This window comes from Paramormyrops kingsleyae, chromosome 3 (assembly GCF_048594095.1).
Source record: "Paramormyrops kingsleyae isolate MSU_618 chromosome 3, PKINGS_0.4, whole genome shotgun sequence".
Classification (NCBI taxonomy): Eukaryota; Metazoa; Chordata; class Actinopteri; order Osteoglossiformes; family Mormyridae; genus Paramormyrops; species Paramormyrops kingsleyae.
In genome coordinates, this window is record NC_132799.1 from 35,538,353 (window position 1) to 35,565,054 (window position 26,702).

General features: G+C 43.3%; 2 protein-coding genes across 8 annotated transcripts in view; one reads left to right on the forward strand and one right to left on the reverse strand.

Annotated features, from left to right (window-relative positions):
- Positions 1–22: 22 nt before the first annotated feature.
- nup50 (nucleoporin 50) lies at positions 23–9,280 on the reverse strand. Its single transcript, XM_023815237.2, has 8 exons — positions 9,104–9,280; positions 8,214–8,296; positions 7,439–7,522; positions 7,069–7,273; positions 2,626–3,255; positions 1,964–2,054; positions 1,579–1,697; positions 23–1,049 (listed from the first exon to the last, which is right to left on the reverse strand). Exons 2-8 carry the CDS (start codon positions 8,280–8,282, stop codon positions 850–852), a joined length of 1,398 nt encoding a protein of 465 aa, XP_023671005.1. The 5' UTR covers positions 8,283–8,296; positions 9,104–9,280; the 3' UTR covers positions 23–849.
- A 5,247-nt stretch (positions 9,281–14,527) lies between these two features.
- LOC111845701 (PHD finger protein 21B) overlaps positions 14,528–26,702 on the forward strand; it is a 60,613-nt gene continuing 48,438 nt past the window's right edge. The window contains exons 1-3 of one of the 7 annotated variants that reach the window (XM_023815306.2): positions 14,528–14,977; positions 15,117–15,201; positions 15,919–15,984. In XM_023815306.2, the coding sequence (XP_023671074.2) occupies positions 15,148–15,201; positions 15,919–15,984 (120 nt within the window). In that variant the 5' untranslated portion in view covers positions 14,528–14,977; positions 15,117–15,147. The other 6 variants (XM_023815307.2, XM_023815309.2, XM_023815305.2 and 3 more) reach the window with 6 other exon arrangements.

The window sequence follows — 26,702 nt, forward strand, 5'->3', positions numbered from 1 at the left end:
CCGTGACACTCAAAACGAAGACTTTGTGAAATCACGTTTCCTTTAATTTACAAAAAAATACAAAGCAAGAAAATGCCTAAATGAGCAACAGGGTGCCAGAACAGCAGAGCCAGTAATAACATCTCCAATTACAGAAGCAAAACTGCAGACTTAGTAATTCCTGAAGGTTCCATTTCCTCATTAACCAGTAGCATGACATACAGAATCACAGCGGACTTGCTCCTACCCACACTCACATCTTCAAAATCTTTTGTTCCTTTCTGCCACAACAGTGTCCGAATTAATCAGTACCGCAGTTTAAAATCTTCGGGTCGATGGTGGCTTAGCAGCGGCTGGCTGACTGACCTCAATCTTCCACTGAACTACAGGATAGCAGCAAAAGTTCACGACTGACGGAATGTTTCTGACTCCAGGGAGCCTTGACTCGTTTTCCACGTTTAAAAAAAAATAAATCTTCAAAATGGTTCAATAAACAATATCCCCTAAGTTTCTGAAAAGAAACCTTTTTGCATGAGCAGTTTGGCCAGAAGCGAGGGTGTCTCACGCCTAGAAGCATGGCAAAAAAAATAACAATCCCATTTCACAGTATGACAACTGACTACTTAATCTAAAATATATACAAGCATGCTACTTAGCGACTTTCATTACAAAACTGTACCAGGGGACAAAGTATGTGAACCTCGAGTTACCACGACACGGTCTAGGGCCGGATTATCGCACATTCGACAACGAGGGACCGAAGGGCGTGGAGGGGAGGCAGAGGTAAGGGGGAAGGTGATCTGCTAAAAGGGACACAGCCTGTAGGGACGCCATTGGCGTTTGTTCAGTCCCGGCTGGGGGGGTGGGGCCTCACGCCCTCTTTTCCAGCAGGATTCTGTGCAGTTCGTCTGCGTCCTGGGTCGTTTTGACCCGGATGAGCAGCGGCACAGGGTTGGTGGGACTCTTCTCATCCACGGGGGGGTTGGGCACGCACACCACCATCACGTTATTCTTGCCCGTGCGTGAGCAGGGCATGGAGGCGGGCAACAGGATATTCAGGAGGATGTTTCCTGGGGAGAGACAGGATCCTTTTAAACAGCTTCATGTCTCAGAAGACAAGAAAATAAAATGCAGAACACCTGAATGGAACAGACAATAGGGGAGGACTTCAGTGGAAAGCAATACAGATGGAATTTTCCATCCATCCATCCATCATCTGTAACTGCTAATCCTATTCAGGGTTGCGGGGCAGATGGAATTTTATTTTGAACAAAAAACATTTCAGTGTCCCGTCAGGATAACCAGCTGAGGCCTTGAACTGTGTAGCTTAACACCAGAGAGAAAACACAGATGTTTATAAACTATACTAACATACAGCAGTAACAGTAAAGCAAGATTTACACAACAGGCATTTCTCAGCGTGGCCACTAGAGGGAAGACAAGCATTTGTATTAAAACCATCGGCACCAACCAGCCTATGCCAGCTTATAGGTACTTTCCTCAAACACAAATCACACTCCCCCATTTAACCCACTAATACTATTAACACAAGTAAAACAAACTAAATTAGCGGAAAGCAGAGAGGAGGGCTCGCCTTACCCAGGTTGGTGTCGGCCCGCACCAGGAGCTGAGTCTTCCCATCGGCCACCTGCTTCAGATGCAGCGTCCCCACTCCCTTCTCCTTAAACTCATTCTCTTTCTTATAAAACAGTTTGCACCTAAAAATCAAGAAAATTCCAAGCGTGACGGAGAACATTCCAAAAGTGTTGTTTTGCTACGTACTACAGTAAGGAGATGCTCCCATTAAACACACTTGGTGAGTATTAGTGTCCCCAAACTGATTGGGGGTGGGGGGGCATTTACATGCCCATAAACATTTAGCAGCAATAACACCTCCCTGCTCAGTATCACCGGGCTATCTGGCACATGGCTGCTCTACACACCAACAGCCCCCTTTTGTGGTCACGCTCGGACAGAGACCCACTTCTTAGAGTAGAACGCGTCGTCCTCCTGGACCTCCGTGACCACAGGCTTAGGGGGCTCCTCTGACTCTTCGTCGGCTCCTCCGTTCTCATCTGCGTGGAGGGAGGGACGACACACAGAGCCATAAGCGTCAGAGATGGAATGGTGATTCAGGAAGATCCCTGATAACTCAAGGGCCCCCGGCTCCGTAAGGGAGCCCAAATGGCCCTTGAGCAATTTACATTGGACTCCTGTAGATATACAACAGGCAAAGTGTTATACCGTGATACTAATTACTTTGGGTAAACATGCAGCAAACTGCCCACTTGAGATGAACAGCTTCACTGAAAGGAACTTTAAACTTATAATGCCGCGTCAGTGCAGTGAGACACTGGCCACAAATGACATTCACATATTCATCACTAATAACCTGATGGCAGCTGCGATTCAAACAAGATTAATATCTTAGCAAGCAAAAAAGGAAACAAATACTTTTTTAAAGAAGCAAAAAAAACAGAGAATCACAGAGAAACTGTACTGTCTGGGCGCAGGCACAGCAACAGGCCACTTAAAGGGTTTTCATCAGGGCACCGGGGGGGGGCCCAGACTTCTGCATATAACCCCGTCCCCTCCAGCCTAACCCTTCTAGCATCGGAGGTCCCTCACAGGCACAGGGGGCTTTACCTTTCCCTCCTGCACTGTTTGTCGCCTCTGCCTTGGCGCCGCCAAAGGAGAAGCCACTCGCCGTGACGGCGGCCCCGTGGCCCCCGAAGAGGGAGGTGGAGGAGCTCTTGGTGGAGAAGGAGAAGCTGCCCGCTCCGCCGGCACCCAGGGGACCCAACAGCGAGGCATCCACCTTCTTGCCGAAGTTAAATGTGACGCCGGATGGAACCGTCTGCGGGGCGGCGCTCTCTTTTTCCTGGGCGAGCAGAGTTGCCCCTGGCAAGGAAGCTATCCCACTGCTGCCTCCGGTGGAGGATGCAGGGGCGGAGGCAGCAACCGCGGCCCCGGCGGGCTGGGAGCCCCCCTGCTTGGCTGCCTCGCCCTCTGAGCCCCCGCCATACTGCCGCTCGATGCTGGCCAGGTGCTGCTCGTAGTCGCGGAAGATGGGGTTGAGGTCGCACAGCGGGTTGTCGTTGACGTGCTTGGTGATCCAGTCGCGCACAGAGTAGTTGAGCGCCGTCAGCTGCCGGCTGTACTCCCGGCTGTTCTGAGGACTCTGAGCTGCACCGGGGGCGGGGCCATTGGGCTGCCTGCCGCCCACGTCAGTGGCGGGGGGTTGGGAAGAGGCGGGGCCGTTGAACGCCAATGAGCCTGAGTGGGAGGGGGGATTAACAGAGTGAGTAACAGAGCTCAGCTTCTACATTTCCCCTCCTTCCTGATAAATAAAGCTACAGTCAATGAACAGCTCCAGGACCATGGCGCTCCTCTCTCCACGTCTGTTCTGATAGACGGCACACAGCCACATCAGGCATCTGCGTCCCTACCGCGCGACTGCCACCATGCTGTTTGGCAGCACGACTGCCAAACCGCTGCAGCAGACGGCCACCTCTCTGGAGGTGGGTGTGGAGGCAGATGGTGCAGCACACAGAGAGTCATAGCCAGGCTCCTCGCATACGTCAACCCACAGGCACCTGAACAAAACATTTCAGTGCGCATTTTCCAACCCTGTCTGAAAAGGCAGGTATCCTGTTTGGACACAGCAGCACAGAAAACCATAATAAAAAGGCTACTGTTCAAGATTCAGTCTGGTGCCACTTTACATGCTATACTGACAGCGATCGGTAACAGACTGCCATATTCTCCAAGGTGCCCCCTATCTCGGGTCCCCTGCTTCCCGGGATGATCACGGCTAGCCTCTAGTGGATTAACAGTTATAGAATGCAGATGGATTGTCAATAATTGGTTAATGCCCCAAGAGACAGCTGACATTCAACACACTTCTCTAAGTCATGCCTGCTTGTTTGTTCTCTATAGCCCAAAAGGAGGGAGTCAACTTGGATTTTACTGGAAACAACCAACTCTGGAGACAGGCGAGTTCCACAGTAGGGCTGAAATGATTACTCAGATAATCTGATTCATAAAAACCCTGCAGGCATATTTCTCTGCCTCGATCACTGGCTTTATGATCCTCAGTAGTCTACACTATCATGCACAGACTGCAGCAGCGTATGGACAATATTAACTGGAGCACCGGGAGAGAAGCCTATTGGGGTGTGGAGTAATGAAGAAAAACGAAAATGGGGAAAATGAAATGGAAGAGACGAGTGGTAGAACACAGCAGGAAATATTGAAAGTTGGGGAGCATTGCAAAGAAAATACTACACAATGCAAACACTGCGAGTTCAAACACTGCGAGTTCTAATGTTCAACCTCCTCAAAGTTTTTGCCATTTTCTACCACTCATCGCTTCCTTTTGCACCATTCAAGTGTTTTATCAAGTTATTAGTCTCAATTTGAAAGGCAGCTTGCAGAGGATGGTGGCGCCAATTATATCGATCACAGAAAACTTTATTTTATATTGTTACAATGCCACTGCAAAAAGTTTAATGACATTAAACATTAAAATTTGCTGACATTAATGACGTTAAAATTTACTTGGAGCATTCATTGAAGAGCTACAAACTGCTCACTCTGTCCACTACCATTAGTCTGGTAAAAATATACATTTCTTAAAATATTGATGAATTCAGTCCCTCCATAAAATGGGGCACCTATCTGTTAGCAGCTAATTATGCTAGCGACTAGCACCAACAGATTACATTGCACTTTAACCTTTATACCACAAAAGAAGCACGAGATAGCATATAAAAGGTTAAAATGCACAATAATTTCTTGCCATATCAGCGCAAATGCACATAAAATAAGTACGCTTTTGCACTGTTACAACAAATCGATTGCTGCACGTATCACTTTCAAATGTGAATGGATATTTGCATATGTGGATTGTTGAACATAATACTGCCTTTGTGATAATTGCTTTAAGTTAAATAAACTAAAAACAGTTCCAGTGAGGAAAAAAAAAAATAGTGATATGCAGCTAACATTGCTTGGACCCTTAATAACAGAACCTTTCTGTTCACAATCTCTGACTATGAAATACACAAGTAATTCACTTATAACTCAGCTGTGGAATCAATGTTTTTTCGCACCACAAATGTAACGTTCTCCTTGGGTTTCATGCATTTGTTGTTTGTGGGCGTATCCGCAGTCGCCTTGAGCCACTTCTGATTGGTGTGCATGACAGGCACGCAAAGAGCACAGCACTTCCGATTGGTTAGAACAGTGGTTCCCAAACTGGGGGGCGCAGAGGTATTGCGGGAGGGGCACACCAATGGGATAGCCTCAGGGGCATGGGCCACCTTAAAATAATCTCTTCACAGACTGGATGATTAAACAAATAAAGCAGCGCAACATTACAGTAACTAACAATAAATAAACCACTAACTTACGTGTACTATTAGAGCATTTATGTAATTAATTTAAACTTTATTTTACCAGGTAAATGAATCTGAAAACCAGTTCTCACTGCTTTACGTGATATTCAGGAGAAATAGCAGATAATGCTTCGGAACTTCCTGGGATACAAACGTCATACAAACGACACGTTCTTCAGCCAATAAGGGCAAAGTTGTGTCGTCACGGAGGCTGTTCCAGTTTGATCAGCCGGCTGAGAGGTGCTGTACGATCTATCTTAAGTCGTCTTGCTCTTGCAAGGTTTTTGTACCATGTGACATGGTGACGTGTGACGACGTTTTGCAGCGCCGGACAATAAAATCTAACCATATCATGAAAAACGCGGTTTAAAATTTTCTACATGAAGTGCAGGGAGACTATCAATTAATGGGTGTGATTTAGTGTTGTTTTGTGCTATAGTATAGGCTGAAACCTGCGGTTATCATTAAAAACAAAATGCGGTAATAGTAAGACAAACTTTAATTTGTCTACGCCAATGAATATTAACAGGAATGTTGAATCTGAATTAGCATAATTTCAAACTTATGCTGGACTTATTTTTAATTGATTGATTTTCTCCCACAGTGGTGAAATTGCACCATTTGTATTTTGTAATTGCATTTGTTTAGCTCAGTTAGAAAAGGGAGTTGTATTTCAAATAAAGTTTGAATCTGAACCTGTGTAGTTTGAATGGGGGGGGGGTGCTCAATAATGTTCCTATCTAGAAAATGGGGGCCCTGCAGAGAAAGTTTGGGGACCACTGGGTTAGAATGACACACAAGGATGACGGCATGGATTTGTAAGTTCTCATGGTAGTTTTAAACCCTGGGCCAGAGGTGCTGTATAATGCATACCCTAAATTTCAGCCTTTGTGATGCTAATCTGGTTGTTTCAAATCAGGATTTTGATATGAAATCGATAAATTGTTCAGCCCTACTTCAGATTTTGGTCTGAGTATTATTATATGTGCAAATGGCTCATCCATGTTCACCACTAACAGCATTCTGAACACGCTCGTGTGCCATCTACACGTACACATTTTATATTTTAAACTTTTCAGTTTAAAATCAGTCATCAGCGCATACACTGCAAACAGAAGCTAGCCAAAATTCATCATACAAGCATGATCATACACTGCAGACTGCTAAACATTAAAGTTGATAATAGTAGTCAAAGCCTATCCAGCTCTCAGTAGATACTGGTAATAAAATCTGTACAAAAAGAAACTACAATACGAGCCAAATGTAGAGTTATGCAGAAACAGTCATTGTGACATCTGATAAAAATTCTGCTGCAATACACTGAAGGTGAGAGTTAACAGCCCATGAAGCAATAACCTCAAAGCGACAAAGTTTTTTTTTGTTTTTTTTTTTTTTAACAACAGAAGGGGAAAAGTTCTAGGAGGACACTGGACCTGGCCCAGTCAGATTTGACAGTTACGGGCAAAGTTACTTTGAAAGTGAACAAGCAAAGTTTCAGGCAAGGATTTTTCCATGAAATGTGAAGCCAAACCATCACTAAGACCAGTAATAAAATGGGGCTAGAGTAATACAGAATAAAACTGGCCTGATTTCCAATTAAAAAGGAAGAGGATATGGTTAAGGTCCAACTTCACCCCATGAATATCTGGCAAACACAGAACCCATTATCAGGCAGACTAGTAGTACCTACCTGTGGTGGTCTTTGCTGTGGGGGTGGAGCCAAGTGTAGAGAGGGTGGGCGGGGCAACTGCACCACCATTCCCATTCGTCAGAGTGGACAGGGTCTTGAAGCCGGTGCCATTCCCCAAGCCTGCAAATGAGGCTGCACCTCCCCCTGTCCCCATTGAGGTCATTGAAAAACCTTTAAAGCCTTTGAAAGCACCTCCGACCTCACCCTACGGAGAGAGAGGGACTGTTCAGCAAGGAGGATCATTTTCCTACTTGTAACGGCACTTTTAGGCAGATACACGTGGGCTCTGTGAACATCCAATCATCTGACCGGAGATGATGATCACGCATTCACAATCTCTGGGTGCAAACAGGCCAAAGTGGTGCGTTACCTCAGTCGCCATGCTTCTGCGTTTTGCCCTCTTGATTGGCCGGTTCTTCAGTACATCTTCGCTTGCAAGGGAGAACGTTCCGGGCTATGGGAGGGGTATTTCAATGAAGAAAAATTAAAGATTCAAGAGGTTTATTCGTCACATACACAGTCGTACACATACAACATGCAGTGAAATGTAACCATGGTCACTCCAAGCAGCTGTGCATGATAACAAAATATAGAGAAAAAATAAGGAAAAATAATAAAGGATAAAATATATATATGAAATGTTCAGCTGTGTATAATAAAGGTGTCATACAACAGGCTTATGGGGTCCACCTCACCACAACGGTGGAGAAGATAATCCTAAGGTAGTATGAAGGCAGTCCAATGAAAGATCTGGGGTCTGTGTCATGAAGCAGGATTTCTTGCTACCGTGTCAGACTTAAGATTACCCAGTTTAAATAGACTCTACATTTGTTTACTTACAATTAGCCCAGGCTACCTTAAATCCAACAAGTTATACAGCTAAGCAAAGAATTTCACTTTGTGTCCCCTGCTGCATTACAGATAAATCAGAGCTTTCCCTATCTGAACTCCCTCATGTGCTCAGACATATTCTGGGCTTTACGTGCTGGCTCATCTGTAAATGTGCAGACTAAGATGGCATGACCTCACACTGTCTGTCACCCAGAAGTCAAACTGGGCAACTCAGACAGGCAACATGACAATTTCAGCCTGCACCAAATCAATCGGGGGGGGGGGGGGGCAGAGCGAAGTAGCTTGTACCTTACCTCTTCTCCTTCATCTTCTTGATCCCAATTCCGGTCGGTTAACTCTTTATCTGCTATCCTCTTCGCCATCACAGCTCTGATCACTTTAAAATGAAGGCAAACAGTTTCAGTCGAACATGTAGAACGTCTTAATCATACAGACTTTGTTTCACATGACTGCATCAAACATCCAAGTCATTTCAAATTGTTCTGGTTGGTTCAGAATAAAACGATACAATCCTACTTCTACAAATCTAAAGTGAACACAACCGCTGAATGGACAGTAGTGTCGTTTTTGCCTTATCATAAACCTTATTCGCCCGATAAACAACCAATATAAGCATTGGCAACACTCTTATTCAGTTGAGACATAAAAAAACATAAAAGGTGCAATAATACTTCTAGCTATAAGAAGAACAGTGACATCTGAGAAAGTTATTAAAAGGTGACCGAAAAAAATAGAGATTGTTTTTACTTTATAACACGATAAACGGCATCCCTATATAGACATAGATCTGATGTGAATGTCTACATTTAAACTCAAAACGAAATAAATGGAGACTAGACACACTATTGTTCCAGAATATAAAGCGAAATTAAATTATTCTGAACACTTCTTTAGTTGTTGACTTTTAGTTAGCCATCTTAAGCACTTGACCATACCTTAACGTATCATCAAACCCATCACAAATCCCACTGCCTTTATACGCAAACTCAGCCACGATAAAACCTTCGGGCTACTCTTCAGCTGTGACACTGCTTAAAAACGTCTTTATTCACCATCTCTCTATCCCGCTCTGTAAACTACTAGCTTCACCTTTTCTGGCTTTAACTACCGGTGCCGTCCGACATCCATGCCGTTTCACCGCCTCGGTACCGGGCAATAACAAGCGCGACACCAGCAAACACACCTTTATCGCAAACGAAACAAGTCCCCAACTGCCCCCAACAGCGACGCCGATATCCAGGATCTTGAAACTGCAACAAATGATTAGTTTTATACCCAAATCAACTTTACGCTCGTCCCCTTTCACGCCGCCATTTTATGACACCGAATAACCGCGCGCCTCGCCTCCCTCGCCGCGCAAGCGTGAAGAGGGAAGCCGCCACCGGTGCATCCTGGGAAAGGCAGTTCCGGCGTCTTTCCGCGCCCATTATCACGTTCAATAACGGTTTGATGTAAAAGATTCACGGCAGAGAGCCGTTTTTCGGGTTTCGTGCATTTGATAAGGGGAGTTAGCAATTTTGCAACTGAAAGCTCTGTTTTAATAATTTCCAAAATATATGTTTTGTATGGTTTTCTGATAATTACATAGCCTACTGGGTACTTTTTCTCCTGAAGGAATTATAACTGGTATTAAGCTACATAACACAATAACATTCAATGATTTTTTTTTTATTAAATCAAAACTAATTAAATAGATATTTTTGTTTGGAGAGTTTCAGGAAAGATGATCTCAGTATGAAACCTTAGATCAACTAGGCCTCAGCTGCAAGGAAACAAACACAAGACCTTAGAGATTGCTGGAAAGATAATAATACACTATGGACTTCAGGGGCAGGTGGCTGAGCCCCAAGCTCTAAAGGTTCTAGATAATTCCAGCCAAACCAGGAACAGGTGCTAGAAAAAGGAGGAGGAGAATAGAGAGCCTAGCAACAGCAGGAGACCCCTGACCAGCTGGCAAAAAGGCACAAGTGGAAACCTTACAATTATTCAAGGACGTTCAAGAAGCTGTCCGCGCAGTTTTGTATGCATATTGTAGAGCTTTCCATTCTTAAAGGAATAGTTATTATTTTGTGTTTGTAACTTGCTTTGTTTATATGCAATGGAAGAAAATCACAGAGCTCAGTGCCATGCTAAAATTTAAGGACTTAAACATTCCCAGGTGCATAATGGCTGAATGCATTTCCTCCATTTTGGTGGTTTAATAGCTTTATAACCTCAAAACTAGAATTTCCAGTGTGTCTAAAGCACTAAAGCTTATGTTTTTTTACACCCCTAAAGTGCTTCCCTAAAGCGTATCCATTTGGACGTCTGTGAGCCCAGCAGATACTGTTACATGGTCTTGAAACAGGAGTCTGCTTCACAATGCTTGAGAGGAGCAAGACCTCAAGTCAAGATTTCAGGCTTGATGAAGCTGTGGGCCAATAAAGAAAGTGGCACCCTGGGAATGATGTAATTTTCATTTTATTATATACTTTGAGTCCAATCATGCTCACCAAGATAACAGATCTGTTTCATTGGTACAATCAATACATCAAAATTTGGTGAAATAATGCATCAAAAGCAAGAATACACGAAAAACAAAAATATTTGAGAGGCTAACATGCTGAAAATATTCAACAAATGTACACTATAAATTCTATACTATCTTTGCAGAGAATTATTTTAATATCACACTTGGCTTTAAATATATTCAAAGATAAAGGCAATTCTCATTACATGTAGGTACATATAGAATCATACAGAGAAGAACTAGAGGTGACATAACAAGAATGTTCTCTACATAAACTAATGAAACCCTTTTCTATTCTTATTAATTAGGTGTGACTCAAAGACATTAGATAGGTATGTTTTTTATTTTATGAGAGAGTTCCCTTCCCATACATGACTGTAATGATAAAATTACATGTGAACAGGGGGCTTTCCGCCAGGGGAAATTACCCTTTGAATTAATGAATCTGCTATTGTGACTGATCAAAGACGGTTGATTAAAAACTGTCTGGTTGGTTCAGTTTGAAGTGTCTGGCATCACAGATAAAGTCAAGTATAACCAAATTGAAAGCAAACGATCATAATTAATAATTCATTCATATTAAATACTCCCACTTACTATGGGGATCTTCATGGCAAAAACCTGAATCATATACAATGGAAGTTTTCAGATGAAGCATCCGGTTTTAGAGCTTCAATATTTTAGTGATATGTCTTTGCATTTTTCATTCTATGTTTACTTAACAGTACGTCTTTTTCTGATGCAGTATGCTACTGATGTGAAAAAATTAATATATGTTCACTAGCTATAATGACCAATTAAATATGCAAACTAGAAGGTTCATTCCAATAAATATGTAATCTGTACACAACGTATTTGCAATATTTTGATGGAATGATAGCGCATGTTTTTCGCCACATAAATGGAAATGATGGTGTAACTGTGTATTATAGCTACAAAAACAGTTTAAACTCCTGCCCTATCCAGTTGGCAGCTGTGTGACACGAATAAATAATGGAAATACTCCTGTGTTGTCAGGCAGTATTCAGTCCCTTTTGTTTAGAGCAGTGTTTCCCAATCCGGTCCTCAGGGAACCACAGCTGGTCCACATTTTTGCTCCCACCCAGCCAGAAGCTGGGAGGGAGCAAAAAAGTGGACTATCTGTGGGTCCCTGAAGACCGGATTGGGAAACACTAAGCACAAAGAACTCAGTTCAACAGCAGGGGAAGCCACTTGTTCTTGTTATCTTGACTGATCACCATCACTAGGTTAAATACTCCATCGCTTGCACACTTGTCTTGGTTTGTACTGATGCCCTCTGCTGTTTCAACAACTTATTCAGCTTAAATATATTACAGCTTAAATATATCTTCTTTATATAAAGTTTGTAATATAAATTAGGCCTATTTTATTAATATAATTGCTGAGCTTCAGGGACATGTTTCAATTAACTTAATTATTGTTCTTTATAAGATTAAAAAAAAACTAATATGAAATAACAAATAAACACTCATTTAACCTATCCCAGCCTTGTTTAAGTATAATACATGCTTCCCCAAAATCTGCCCGTAAATGAGGTGTTTATGGGTGGTAAATATGGAGAAGCTCACAGATGACACTTTCCTTGTTTAACTGGTCATCCTCCCATTAATTCTTGCTCATGTCATATTTTGACATCATTGATAAAAACATATGTGGAGTCACTATCAGCGTTAGGGGCCCAAAGAGACCCCGATTGTTACTTAAATCAGGGAAACCTATAGCAGATGAGGATAAATGGGCATAATGACACAATACACTCCTTGCTTGGTATGGATAATAGTTACTGTGATGGCATCGATAACATAACGGAACTATTCCAGGAAAGGCATCACACTCATCCATATATCAGATACTTTCATTCTTACTGCCTATCCAAACAGCATGCCATTTGGCTCCTGTCAAAGGGTTTTGTGCCAGGCAATAAATAAATAAATAAATATCAAATATTTGATTTAATGAATATAACCACATTACTGTTATCCCATGAAAATGCACAAGAACAGCAGCTGGATTATTATTATTATTATTATTGTATTATCAACAGCATGAATAATATGTTATACTTTGATGGCAAATAAGCGCATCAAAACTTTAAGTATTTTCCTAGATGGGTAGATAATAAAATAAGTGTAAATTGATAAAGACAAAACTACTACAATTCATGTAGAATAATTTGGCCTATACAAAGTGAATATCTAATATACTTAATTCGACTAATGACAATTATACACTCACACACACACACACACACACATATATATGTAATGAGTATATATATATATGTGTGTGTGTGTGTGTATGTGTGTGTGTGTGTGTAATGAGTTGATGCGCTTACATAAAATCGGCAGTGTTAATTCAGTGTAACAGTGTAGGATTGTATAAGTACACCCAGCTCAACAGTATCGCTACCTATTTTATTGAGGTTTATCACTGCAGCGTGGATGGAATGAAACCCTCCCCTGTCCCTTTAGGGAGCACGTATTATATAGGTTATATTTGAAATGAACCAATTGGCTTTTCTATGCCCCCCATACCAGCAACGTCTATAAGGATATGGAAACTAACTGTCAGAAATGTTGCAACGGAAAGCGACTGCAGGAGTTTGCAGGAGTCAAAGAGTTTCACCACTGAGCCATGAAATGAAAAGTAACAGCTGATGTAGTAAGGCGGTGGCTACAGAGCCTCCCGCTTGTAAGGTGTGGGGGGAGGGCCGCCTCATGCCCAAAACTGCCCTTATCTGTGTCACCGGAATAAAGCCCGAGCATTATCGCAAATGGAAACGGCCGCCTTTATTTTTCGCGTCTACGCTATAAATAGCAATCAAGACCTATTCCTAAGCATAACGAATATGCTAGGTCGGTTGGCAAATTAACCATTTAATCAGCTGAATCTGATTAGACAAAAAAATGAGGGATGGGGTGGCGGCATTGTAGCAATTCTAGTACGTGATTCACATTAACTTGTGTTTTAAAATAGATACGAGAGGATTATTAATAGCAAGCGTCGTAGAAAAATGTCGCTGTCCAAGGTACCATCCATTATTCCTCGGGTCTAATGTACGTACGTGCATTCTCGTGAATATCGAATGTCTTAAAACAAGGCGTGCATGCTATTAACTTGTGGCACGTGTGCTTGGATATTCTGAAGAGGTTCACATAACGCTGGTGTTTTTTTTTTTTTAACTGTTGGCAATATGCTTTTTTTAGTTGCGATAAAAATGCTCAGCAATACTACTGGTGCTCTTCGGTAGTTCTCGGAGGACAGCCTCCCCTCCCAGCTAACCCACTCCAGGGCGCATCTACGTTTTTTTGTCGCTCCACTCCCCGATGGCCGGAGGCACATGCAGGGTACTCCACTCCCTATTGGGCCCGGCCGCGATCCCTTTCGCACCGCAGATCAACAGCCTCCAATTGCGACTTGACTTGTGTGCTGCGGTGGGAGGGTGGAGGAGGAGGAGGAGGAGGAGGAAGAGGGGTATTAGCGAGGGGAGGGGGCTTACACAAATCCTTAGGCATCGCACAAGGGGAGCTGAAGAATATACTTGTAAAATATGCCTGCATATAAATCACTTGCAATCGGACAAGTAGTTTTCCTAAAACAACGGGTCATTGTTGCACCGCAGTGTGTTTCTTTTGAAGGCATCCCCGTAGCCGAGTCCACATAACACAGGGAAGAGTTAAAAGTTGCCTTTTGGAGCATAGTCATTAATTTCAATATGTCCTCTCTAGTGGCAAAATTTAACAAGAATGTACTTTGAAAGTCATGCTGGTCATGAATAAATATATGTTAGAGAAACGATTAGGCGATTGTTGACAATTCGAATAGAAGCTCAATCGAGTTTCAACAGATAAAAAAATATGATTTTACGGTTTTACATAGTAATTTCTTCATTACAGGTGCATATGCATATAAGCAGTTTTGATAATCCAAGGGAAGTTATATATCTTATTTTTAAAAGCATAATAATAATAATAATAATAATAATAATAATAATAATAAATGTCTTCGGATATATTATGCGTTTAACTTATGGAAACAAAAACTGTTTCAAGACATACAGCCTATACATCCCAAAGTAAATTATATGGAAGAATGAACAGGTTTATTACGAAAAAGACACTTTGGGGTCCATTTTATCGCAAAACAAATTCCAGAATCTTGAGTTTCTCAGTTTCCCTTGCAGTGCGGAGAGGCTGTGAGTGCGCATGACAGTACGTATGTGTATGTGACAGAAAGGGGGAGAGGGAGACAGAGGAGGGGAGAGTTCTGCTCTTCTTTCACCGCTCCATCCGGGAACTTTCGAATTAGCATTGACAGCCGAAGAGCAACTTTTCCCCAAGCAAAGTGAAATCAAGCCGCGCACTCGGACAAAATATAGTCCTCGGGATTTCAAGTTTTATTTGTCGATGAAGGAAAGCGATTAGCTGACGGATCGCGGAAATCGACCGGGTGCCATTTTAGGAGTGGATCTGTCCAGGTGCTGAAACCTTTCTTCCGTCTTTGGGGCACTTTGCCGACTGGCGTAAAGTGAGTGATGAGTCCTGTTCGCAGTAAAGAAACACGAACTTGCTTCTCAGACTGAGTAGTTCTTTCTTTCGATTGTTGTTGGTCGCTTTAAAAAAAATCTTTATTTTTTTCGGAAACTTCACACCGATCGCCTTGAAAGTGACGGAAAAGTGTTTCGGGAGTTTCGGAAGATGGACTTACAGGGCCCGCAGGAGGCGGTGAAAGTGGAAATCCAGTGTCATCAGGTAAGCGAAATGAATGTTTATTATAGCCTTAGTGGTGTTTGGAGCGAGTGAGAGTGAAAGAGTGTGACGGGATGGAGAGGCTCAGCACCGAGGTTCAGCACCGCCGATCTCAGCCATCCACTTCGGGGTATGTGCTACTCTTGTAGGGCAGCTTCGTGTACTTTTTGGAGTAGTTTGGGCCATTTTATGCCTCTTTTTCCGAAATCGGGACTCGCTTCTGAGTGATAATGCGGCGGTTTGTGTGCAGGGATCGCTACGAGACTTGAATATTTATGAGGCACAAACTGGCTGGCCGTGTGCTGCCCGCTGCTTTTGTTTCTCCCCTCTCACACACAGCGACTTCACACACTTTTTATATTAATCTTTTATTCTGCCTCGTCTTGGAAACTAGTTGCACGGATGAAGCATTGAGCGGCAGGTACACGGCGATCCCCGAAGCATCGCTATCGCCTTAAAAACACGGCTGTCGCAAGGTGGTGGTGGGGGGACTGAATGGGAAATAATAATAATTTTAAAAGGAAAATAAACTTTATCGCCACACTTCTATCTTTTCTCTCCCCCGATCCTTCCATCTAATGCGCGTCGGTTTCACTGCTTTGTCCTTAGTGTGACTTTGCAGAGAAACGCGGCGTGTCCGTGTAAGTTTTTTTTTTAAAATTTTATAATCAGCTTTGATTTAATGTTTTCACGCTAATTGTATTCTGCATTCAATCGTAGGATGGTGAGCGTAAGAAACAGCAACACGAAAGGCAAACAAGAGTAACAGCCCTAAGTGAGAAACAAGTAAGGTTCTTTTTTAAAACAAATACATGTAATGGGTAGTAAAAACTGCCATAACAGTTCCATGTCACGGTCAGTTTTTAATAAGTCGACGTGCGAGGAAAGCTGCGCCTTTCATCAGCATGTATTTAGAGAAAAGTCAATCCCTGTCTTGTTTTGCTTGAGATCGGTGTTTTTCGGGGTAAACAGCGGTTTTTTTGTTTGAATGCACTTTAAGTTGTGCAACGTGAAATGTTGGGAAAAATAGCGTCCATTTTGAGTAGGTCGACATGATTCTGGAGAGTAATACAGGAGGGGATACCAAGAGCTCGCAGCCCACTTTTCCCCGATCGTCATACACCCAAGAAATAAAGTGTAAAAAAGTGAGTGCCCGTTTGCTTTGCAATGTTTGCATTTGTAAAGGGACTTATAGGTTACTTTGCGATCTTGAGGTATTATTTCTCCTTGGTCATATGATGACGTGGTAGCATTTGATTCGACTTTGGCTCTCGCACTTTTACTTTTTAATATTATTTTTTTAAATAAAACATCGCACGAATAACCGCGCTAGAAGAGAGACTGATCTCCGTCTGTTCGTCTTTTTTTTCCTTCCCTCCCCCAATCAAAGTGAAAATGGTGCACACAGTTGTGGTGTTGCATGCAAAAGCCGCCTTCCGTCGGTCCGACTTTTGCACCGCGGAGAAGCGCTTTCAGGCAGCGCAGGGATGCGCGGCGGAGCCCCTGCTTTCGGTTTCCATGTAAAGTTAAAGAAGAGACGCCGGGGGACAAGAAATCCTCGGTGGCGGGGCTGCTTTTATATGCTCCGAGCAGGAAGCAATAGGGCCCTTGCTTAAGTTTAATCAATTTCTCAGGAATGCAGTTTTCAGCACTTGGAACAGCGCCTTGATTTTTTTTTATCCTCGTTAATTAAACGCGGACGAAGTATCGGGCGGAAATGCACTGGAGACTGGACGAAATACGGGGATTTTTTTCTTTACCTTCCCCCCCCACCCCTGCTGCTGTTTTTCTTTAAAATGTGAATAGGGGGGCTGCTGTTTTGATGGTATTTGTGTAAAGCACTCCAGTATGATAGTGGAAGATTCCATTTCGCACCGAAGGGGGCTGGGGGGGGGGGCGGTCGGTCGGTTGGTTTCTCCCTAACATGGAGAAAAAGTCTGCAGAGTTTGGCGGCGGTGGGGGGAGGGATGGGCCCCCATTCATGCTGAACATTACCATTTTGATTGCTTTGATGCTGTTTTTGGACTGGGGCGGGGGTTGAAGAGAGAGAGTGAGAGAAGGGGGTGGGGGAGAGGTAGAGGAGAGAGGGAGAGAAAGACGAAGTCAGCACAGCTAAGGGAGGGTTTGATCGCCGCATGTAACCTATTCTGTGCTTCACATTAACAAAATATGACCCAAAATTAATTGTAGTTTCTCGTATATACGACGAGCTGCGTGGGGTATACGATAACTGTTATGATCACAACTGTTTAGTATGTTAGATAACTAATGAAAGCGCTCGATTTGTATCCATGCATAATATTTATATATTTGAGTAGTACACAACATATACATATACTTTAATCACATATGTAACGACACAAATCCTTGCCAGTTTTTGGAGTGTGTGTGTTTGTTATTTTTCACATGCTTTTATGTGCTAAGAAAACTTAATTTGTTAGCGGGGGAATTACAAAATGTAAATTAAAATGTGTAAAACACCGAGACTACCTATCGCTTTGTTGTTCGTTATGCTGCGCTAGAAGGTTATAATTAGGACTGCAGGCAATACGTGCTGGAGATGTGAAGGGCTTTATTATGTGATATAACAAATAAAACGGCGTGACTTGTAGTTTTTGTAGAATTCTGAGTGATTTGCTGTTAATTAAGTTTATTGTTAAATGCACATTAAGTGCATTTTATTTTAGAAATGTGCTGTCAGCTATCAAATTATGCATAAATGTCGGAAAAGTGCTTTACCAGAAATCATTTGTATTTAGTTCCAGGCTGACAGTTTTTTGCAAGTTAGTAATATATTAAAAAGAGAAAGAGGATTAAAGTTTATTGCACAGACTCATATATCATGGGGATCAGGCAGGCAGTTGGACTTAGTCCAGATGTTTTTTTCTTTTCTAACTACCTCAGGAGTTTTATTTCCTTTTCCTTTTATTTCCACTCAGATAATTAATGCCAGAAAAAGAAATATTGTGGATTGTTGTTCATCTTTGAAGCCACTCTTGTTGTCAAACGATTTAGGGGAAGATTATGGGAAGGTGTATAAATTGAACAGAATATGATCATGAATATGACTGTTTATGCGGGGAATGTGTCCGATGAATTGTGGTTTACCTCTGTGGACATGTCAGCACAACCAGTGTTGGTTTACATTTGGATTGCCATGCTAAACATTTAGAAAAATAACAGGAGAATGAGGTGAAGTGGCACATTTAAAGACTGCATTTACCTAAATGGTGACGTTGGCTTGCAGGTTTGAGTTGTGCTCATAGCGGCATAATACCTGCTTAGCCATCACTATTTGCTGTGTGGGACCGGAATCCATTCAGTTTTTTAAACATGTCTTACCTAAATGAGTCCTGGCCTGTAAGGTACATGCTGATGCCCTGGTTGTGGTGAAAAGCAGGGATGGCCATTAGGTGAATATATTAGTCATGTTTACCTCAGTATGTTACTTGGGGATGGGGGGCTTGTCACACAGACAAATCTGCACATGTGCCAACACCCACATATTTGTATGATCTGAAAACTTGGCACTTAATGACTTATTTTTGATTTAGTTAGCAGATGCTTTTAACCAGAGAAAGCGGTCAGCCAATCCCTGGAGCGATTAGGGTTAAGGACTCAACAGTAACATCACACTGCTGACTGTGGGATTTGATCCAACAGCCTTCTGATCAGAGGCACAGCAACCTAGCCCACTGAGCCACACAACAGGTCCTCTTGGGTTGTTTCTGAGCGCAGGTCTATGTAAGACATCCCAGACTTGCTTTCTGATTCTGATTCAGTTATTACACTTAACAGCCAGACTACTTTCTGGTTTGATTAATGAATATACCAGGATTTTTTTTTAATTCTTCTACATTGTACTTTATTCTACTGTTTAATCTACTATAATAGTATATCATTTATGAATGGGAGATACATAAAAATCAGGATTCGACACGTAACTCAGTTTTGAAGTCGTGGTTCGGTACATTTTCGATACAGCGGAGGTAAAAGAAACAAAACATAAATTGCTTATTTTTTCTTTATTAAACTGTGGTTTACAGAGCAAAGTATGACTGTCTTTCTTAAATAAAAAGTTTCTGTCAATACTGCTGCAACCGACTGATAAAAAGTAAAATAAAAGTAAATAAAAATAAATGAAACATCCATTAAGGTGCACATTTAGAAAATTAACTGTACCTGTTCTATATTGTATTCACATTAGCAGCTTTCAGCTTCATATTTGAACTGTGCAACACAAATATTGTCTCAAAAAATACAAAGCATGACAAAATAAACATCCATTATGGTGCAGCATTTTAAAAAATACCTGTGCTGTACTTGTATTCACATTAACATCTTCCGGCTTCCCATTAGGACGTACGCACGTATGCGTAGTGGCGCTGCTTAATCCTCCCCTTTCCGAATGTTGCTCAGGGGAAACACACAAGAATCAGATGTTGCGCATTTGCTGCATTCGTTCAGTACAGACGCGTACCAAACCGAAAGGCCCATACTGAAAATCTTCATATGAATACGTGTACTGTTACACTCCGGCTTATGTAATGACGATAGTGTATACTCCAGTTTTGTGCTGCCTGCGATATACTCCAGGCCTCCCTCGCCTCCCTGACCAGGGTTCTGAAGATGGATGCAGTAACAGTTCTGTCATGTTTTTGTCAGTTTGTGAGTATTGCAGCAAAGTGAAGCAAACTTGGCCTGTGTCATATGTATGCTACAATACCATGAACTCTCTGTTGTGGCAGTTTTCCCCATATAACCCAGCAGATATCCTATATAACCCAGCAGATTTCCTATATAACCCAGCAGTTTTCCCATATAACCCAGCAGATTTCCCATATAAACCAGCTGATTTCCCTTTGAAACCAGCAGTTTTCCCATATAACCCAGCAGATATACCATATAACCCAGCAGTTTTCCCATATAACCCAGCAGTTTTCCCATATAACCCAGCAGATTTCCCATAGAAACCAGCAGGTGTCCTATATAATCCAGCAGATTCCCCATATAAACCAGCAGTTTTCCCATATAACCCAGCAGTTTTCCCATATAACCCAGCAGATTTCCCATATAAACCAGCAGTTTTCCTATATATCCCAGCAGTTTTCCCATATAACCCAGCAGATTTCCCATAGAAACCAGCAGTTTTCCCATATAACCCAGCAGTTTTCCTATGTAAACCAGCAGATTTCCCATATAAACCAGCAGTTTTCCTATATAACCCAGCAGATTTCTTATAGAAACCAGCAGTTTCCCTATATAACCCAGCAGTTAGAGCAGTTTTCCCCTTGTAACCCATCAATTTTCCCATACAACCCACCAGCTTTTCCATATAATCCAGAAGTATTTTGGTTCTCGTATCTCTGATTAGTATTAATGGTAATTATTACTATAAAAAGTTTTAAAATTTAATTATTGATTATAAGTGACATTCAGGATTAGTTATTTGCAGACATCTCACTGTATGAATACTTTTCCTTTTTGAATTTCTGCATGTCTTGCTCATTAAATCATTGTTTTCCCTTGCCGGTAAGCTAATTCCATGCATCACTCATTTATTTGGATTCTTCCTTAACCAGGATCACCGTTCGGCATAATTAACGAAGGGGCTGCTCGGATAACGGGAGGCTGTTGCCGAGAGAGGAAGACTGCAGCGCCGTAAATAAACATTTAAGCGCCGGGATGAGAAGAGGCAGGCAGGGGGATTTTTTTTCTTTCCTTTTTTTCTTTTTTGTTTAAGCCTCTCCACGTCGGCCAGGCATGTTTGTGTGGAGGCGTGAAGGGATAGAGGAAACAAATGTGGAAGAGAGGCGGGAGATGGCTGAGAAGCAGAGAGTGTCACAGCGAGGGGAGACGGGGCGAGAGGGAGGGGAGAGGGAGCAGGCCTCGGCCTGGGAGGATGCTGAGAAGAAAGTAACGATCAGCTCCAAGTGAAAGAGAAGATCATGCCGGCGGAGATGCACAGTGTTTCCGTCTTATTTGCTTTGGAATAATTCAGTGGCCGGTGAGGGCTAGATCTGCTGGAGCCATACTGCCAGTTACATTAGGACATCCTGGGGGGGGGGGGGGGGGGTGGCAAGGATTGGGGGTAGGCGGGTGGTTTTGGTCACACAGTGGGAGCTGTGGTAGTTAGACTGGGTCAACAGACACCTGGAACCTGAGCTGAATAGGAGCGATCAAACGACGTGATTTGGTTGAGTTGGCACTGCCGTACTGCATTGCCCGCGTTTAGGGATTCGCCTGCTGATGGGTGGTTCCGGGCCGCTTTGCTCCCTGCCGAAGCTCAGATTGAGGGCAGCTCTTCGGAATGACGTCGCGACGCGCTCTCAGAGGATAGCGCCGGACAGATGAACATCACACACGGATGACGCATGCATGATGTAACCCCAACGGGCACCGGTCCACTCACGCCTCATGTCTCTCAGAAGCAGAAGTTACTGGACGGGGCGGGTAGGGAAACAGGGCGCGCGGTTTGTCTCTTGTCTCTGGAGGGTGCCGGAAGGGAAAGAAGGTTCCACGGTAGGAGCCGAACTGCAGCCCTCGCGGTTAGCCAGGCGGTTAGAGGCCGCGACGTGGCCGAGGGCCACCTGGGGGCCTGGAGGCTGAGTAGCTGCACCTGCCGGATTGGCCGGGGCTCAGGCCACAGTCTTGGGCAGGTGAGCGGTTGCCCGGTTAACCTGCTTGGGACGGCTGTCCGTATCAAGGACTCATTTGTATCTGTCGGCCCATATAAGGATGTGTGAGTGTAGAGGTTTGTGCCACAGTAGGTAGAACAGTGGGGAGGGGATGTTCGGGAGCCTCTGCCCCAACGATTCACTGTCATCGATATGTTTATTTTACAAACAAGCAGCGGCAAATCTGATTGGTTCCTTTTGGGTGCAGGAAGGAACTTTTGATACGTGCGTTTAAGGGATTAAGCTGCATTGTTTATCGGATTTTTATAGACACTGCCTAATTGATGTCTGGTGCAAACTCTACTGCATGGAAAGGAAAAGCAGCCAGTCAACTTTTGCGCTGTATGCCATAGGCCTGATTGCTGTGACAGGATCAGTTACGTGGTGGCTGGCTTCCTGTTAATCATGTGATGCATTTCAGGAACCCCGTGAAGTCACAGATGTTGGCCGCTATCTCCGGATCGGCCCTATCGGGCCGTAACACGTGGGGAGATGCCTTCAAGTCGCCCTACCTGTCAGAGCTGAAGAATTGATCATGGATGCCAGTGAACCCCCCCCCCCCACCCTCCATCCCACCCCCCACCCTCCATCCCACCCCCAGCCCACCCCCCACGCCTTGCTCTGTAATCCCAGGGTGTCTCATTAGAGTGGCCCTGAAATAGGCCAGGATAATTATGCGGGGGAGGCCGATGGAGGAGGTCCTGAAGTTGCCCCATCGTAGCTTTGTCATCTGGGCAGGAGGGTGAGGATGATTATGATGCAGGAGGCAGCCTCGTTCAGCCTGACACTGTGCTACTTTCGATTCTGACGGCCGTGAATCGTGAGTTTTCGATTTCCATGTTGTCCTCTCTTTCCGCTCAACGGCTCTTGGTGATTTAGGTTTCTTATGGTTTGTTCGTCGCTGTGGTCTTCAGCCTGTGGTGCTGTGTATCTTCTGATATACAGAAAGTCTTGAGATGCTTCCTTAATTCTGTGAAACGTTGCAAATTAATTGGTTTCGTAACAAAAGTCCTTTGACAAGCAGTGTTTAGCATATCTACACATATCTTCCACCAGGACATTTTCTTTTTATTAAGTGTCATATTTTCTTGACTGACTCATTCAGTTCTGTTCTTACCATTTTGCTATTAATTGCAATTGTAGTCATTGGATCCTAAGGGATACTAAGCACAAATGTTTGGTGTTTTATTTTATTTCAGAGGTGTTACTAATTAAAAAAGCACACAGTGAGGCTTTTGTCAATGAACTTGGTAACTCAGAACAGCTCTTTTATAATTGTAATTTGGGTTTCGATTTGTTGGTACTGAAAATTAATGCTTAAAACTACGGGTTGTTTCTAATGTGACATATATTTTTGTGAACAAATTAATTAACTAATGATTGTTGTTATAAAACCAATCAATTACATTTTAATTGATTTTATTGATTTTATGTGCCTGTGTTATATAACTGTTTGGGAAAAATAGGATTTATCTACTTGTAGGAATGACTTTTGGTTGCACATCATGGTTGGTGTTATGTTTTACTAAAGGGCTGAAGTGTATTTGTTGTAAACCACTTTATTGTAAACCTAGGAGTGTGTAAATTGCCATATAGGGGTATGGATCTTGTCCACCTACAGTGATTTTGTTCGTTTTCTCCAATGGTTCTTGTTTTTACCCTCACTTTTGATTTTTATATACCTGCTGTATCCAGGGAAGTGGACATAGACACAATCTGTGTCTCTGACTGGTCCAGTCGTAGTTCATATGCGATGATTGTGCTTTTCCACATTTGAGTTTTTGATTGTAGCTTTACTGCTGCAACCGGAACTCACCGTCTTCATTGGACTGGCTATCAATTGTGTGAAAACCCTCGTGCTGCATTACTGGCTGCTTCCCCATCGCACACCCTCCGTTGGTCTTCTGACATTGTGGCGGGGCTTTGCCTGGGCTGGTGTAATTCAGGCCCCATATGGCGCTTTTCCACCGCCACCAAGAACTGAGCCGTACTGGGAACCGACAGTTTTCCATTGTAAATTATCCAGCCTGTACCTGTTGTGACATAGCTCTGCTCACTAGCAGGGATAAAGGCACACTTAAGTCGAACTGGCTAAGTCACCACCGTCTGATTGGTCAAACTGCTCAGAGAAAAAAGGGCACTTTCTATATATTATTCATCATTTGCAGTATCACACATTGTGACATATCAATGCATTTCAGATCATTTGGAACTTGAAAATTTCCTACTTAAAAAAGTACTATAGAACAGTGGAACGGAATGAATTTGTAATGAAAATTTACACAAGCAAATGCTAATTCTGCTAGCATTTGATGGTAACACAAAATAGCAATTCTCACAGATGTGCTAGTGGAAATTAGCACATATAAAATCAATGTACACCATGTAAACAATAAATAAGCCTCTCTTCGGTTTTACGTCATTATCACTCTCTAAAGCCAGCAGTGCTTTTACCTTGCCAACCACTCTGCAGTAGAAAACCAAAGCAACTTGGAACTGCTCTGTAACTAGTCTCTCTTTGAGTTTGAGGTACAGCTGGGGTACAGCTTGGGTACAGCTTGGGTACAGCTTGGGTACGGCTTGGTTCTGGTATGCCAGTGTAAAAGCGGAATAGTCACCATTGAGACCCGAGAATGAGCGAGTTGGCTTGACCTGGCTAAACTACGAGACTGGGGAGGCTGATGAGGACTGTGGGATTGTGGGCTGTAGACAAGATGGAGGAAAGTGAAGGAAGTACAATACCAGTGAAATATCTGGACACATCTACTCTCAATGCATTTATCTCTATTTTAGCTATGTTATTCACCTTACAGAAAACCACAGTGAAGACATATCAAATATTGCAACGTCCAAGAGAAGTGTTCAATATCTCAAAATATCTTCAAATTTTAGACACTTCAAGATAATCCCCTTTTGCTTTGATGACAACATTGCTGACTCTTGGTTCTTTCAACCAGCTTCCAGATGTAGCCGCCTGGAATTCTTCTCCAACAGTCCTGAAGCAATTTACACAAGTTCTGGGTACAGGTTAGCTACCTTGCTTTTGCTCTTTGATCCAAATCATCCCAAACCAGCTCTATAGGGTTTAGGCTGGGGGATTGTGGGGGCCAGGTCATCTGTCGCAGCACTCCATCTTTTTCCTTGTTCACAAGATAATACTGACTGCATAACTTTGAGGTGTGCTTAGGGTCATCTTGCTGAAAAACATGATTTTCTGTAGGTGTGTCCAGACTTTTCACTGGTACTGTAGATGTTCAGCCACATGTTAACCAGACCATCATAGCGTTATTACAAGCCCCTGGAAATCTCTATTACTTTTGTTCCTTCTTCCTCCAGCCAAGTGGCTCATCCTTCATTTTAATCCCAACTGGAAGGCAGTAGAAGGTTCCCTTGGAAAAGTTTAATTAAGATTTCTGTTTCAGAAATTTGCCACCCCTCATCCTCGGGGGAGATCACGGCCTTGGCAGCTCTAGGACGGGGAGCAGAGATGCAGATATGGGCATCTGTCTGTTATCTGCCCGAGCTTAGCGGTCACTGGGAACAGCGGGACGTAACGTAGGAAAAACAGGTGCCCCCGCAGCCAGCCGTCCTCTAGACGGCCTGCAGCGATATGCATATCTGCCAGAGTGATCAGATGGTGAAATTAAGGCTTTGTTTGCACCACGGGACAGGAGACAAAATCGGCGACTTGACCATGTGCGCTAATGCTTCTGAAGCATCACAGTTAATGACGACGATACTTTATTACCATTTGTAAAAGTCTACGGGAATTCTTTATTTTTGACTTATCCAACCCTACTGTCTTATGAGACACACTTACAGCGGCAAAGCTTGGGGTCAGAATGCAGGGTCAGCCATTTCTCCAGCACCCCTGGAGCAGTTTCTGGGGTTAAGAGCCTTGCTCAAGGGTCCACCGGTGATATGATCACCATGCTGGCAATGGGATTTGAACCGACACAGAGTTCTAACCTGCAGAGCCACACATCACCCCATCTAAAACCAAACCCAGGAAATACAGTGTTTCTGTGATCAGAATCTTGATCGTGGGGTGCAGAGAGCAGGCCACTGTAGGGCAACAGCTTGTTAAAATAGCATAAGCAGTGTTACTGCATTCATTTGGTTGTTTAGCTGATACTTATAATTTTTACCCATTGATACGGCTGGGAAGTTAACACAACAGGGCTGATTCAGCTTAAGTACGTTAGTGAACGGTACTACAATGGGATCCCACTGAGACTTGAACCATGTCCTTAATCACTATGCCCCCTGCTGTTCATAGTAGCTTGTGTATTCACAGACTTCACAGACAAGCTTCTCTACAGCCTGATGAGGGGGCGTTACGAAATCAGCTTCTTTCCTGTCTTACGCCTGTAGGGGGGGTTTCCGGCCTTCGCCGTAACATCAGCCAGCGGCATGCTAGTCGGGGGCCTCATGGAGAAACGCCAGCCGAAGACGCCCCGACGGATAGCTCGGGGTGTCAGCCACATCAGTGCCGTCCGGGAGAGGTGTCCAACTCCTCCGAGAACGCGTGGGAGTGGGTGGCGTCGTTCCTTTTCGTAAAGTGGCAACGTGAATCAGCCTTGATTAAGTGAGAAAGTGATGCCCAGGCTGGGATTTGTAGGGGGAGGGGCCTGAATGGTGTTCCGTCACCATGGGTACCACTTTTTTGGGCGTCAGCTGTATGGTCACCATCGGTAACGGAAAGCAACTGAAAACTTCTAGCGATTCATAAATTTTGAAAGTATGACTTGGGAGGTGGTGAAAGGATTGATCTTCCGCATGTGAGATGTCCCATTTACATCTGATTTATATTAATTGCATTTAAAA

Coding starts and splice junctions, on each gene's coding strand:
- nup50 (XM_023815237.2), bottom strand. CDS start 8,282: ATGGCGAAGAGGATAGCAGATAAAGAGTTAACCGACCGGAATTGGGAT. Junction 7,523..8,213: donor AAGAAGATGAAGGAGAAGAG/GTAAGGTACAAG, acceptor CCCCTCCCATAG/CCCGGAACGTTCTCCCTTGC. Junction 3,256..7,068: donor CACAGCAAAGACCACCACAG/GTAGGTACTACT, acceptor CCTCCCACTCAG/GCTCATTGGCGTTCAACGGC.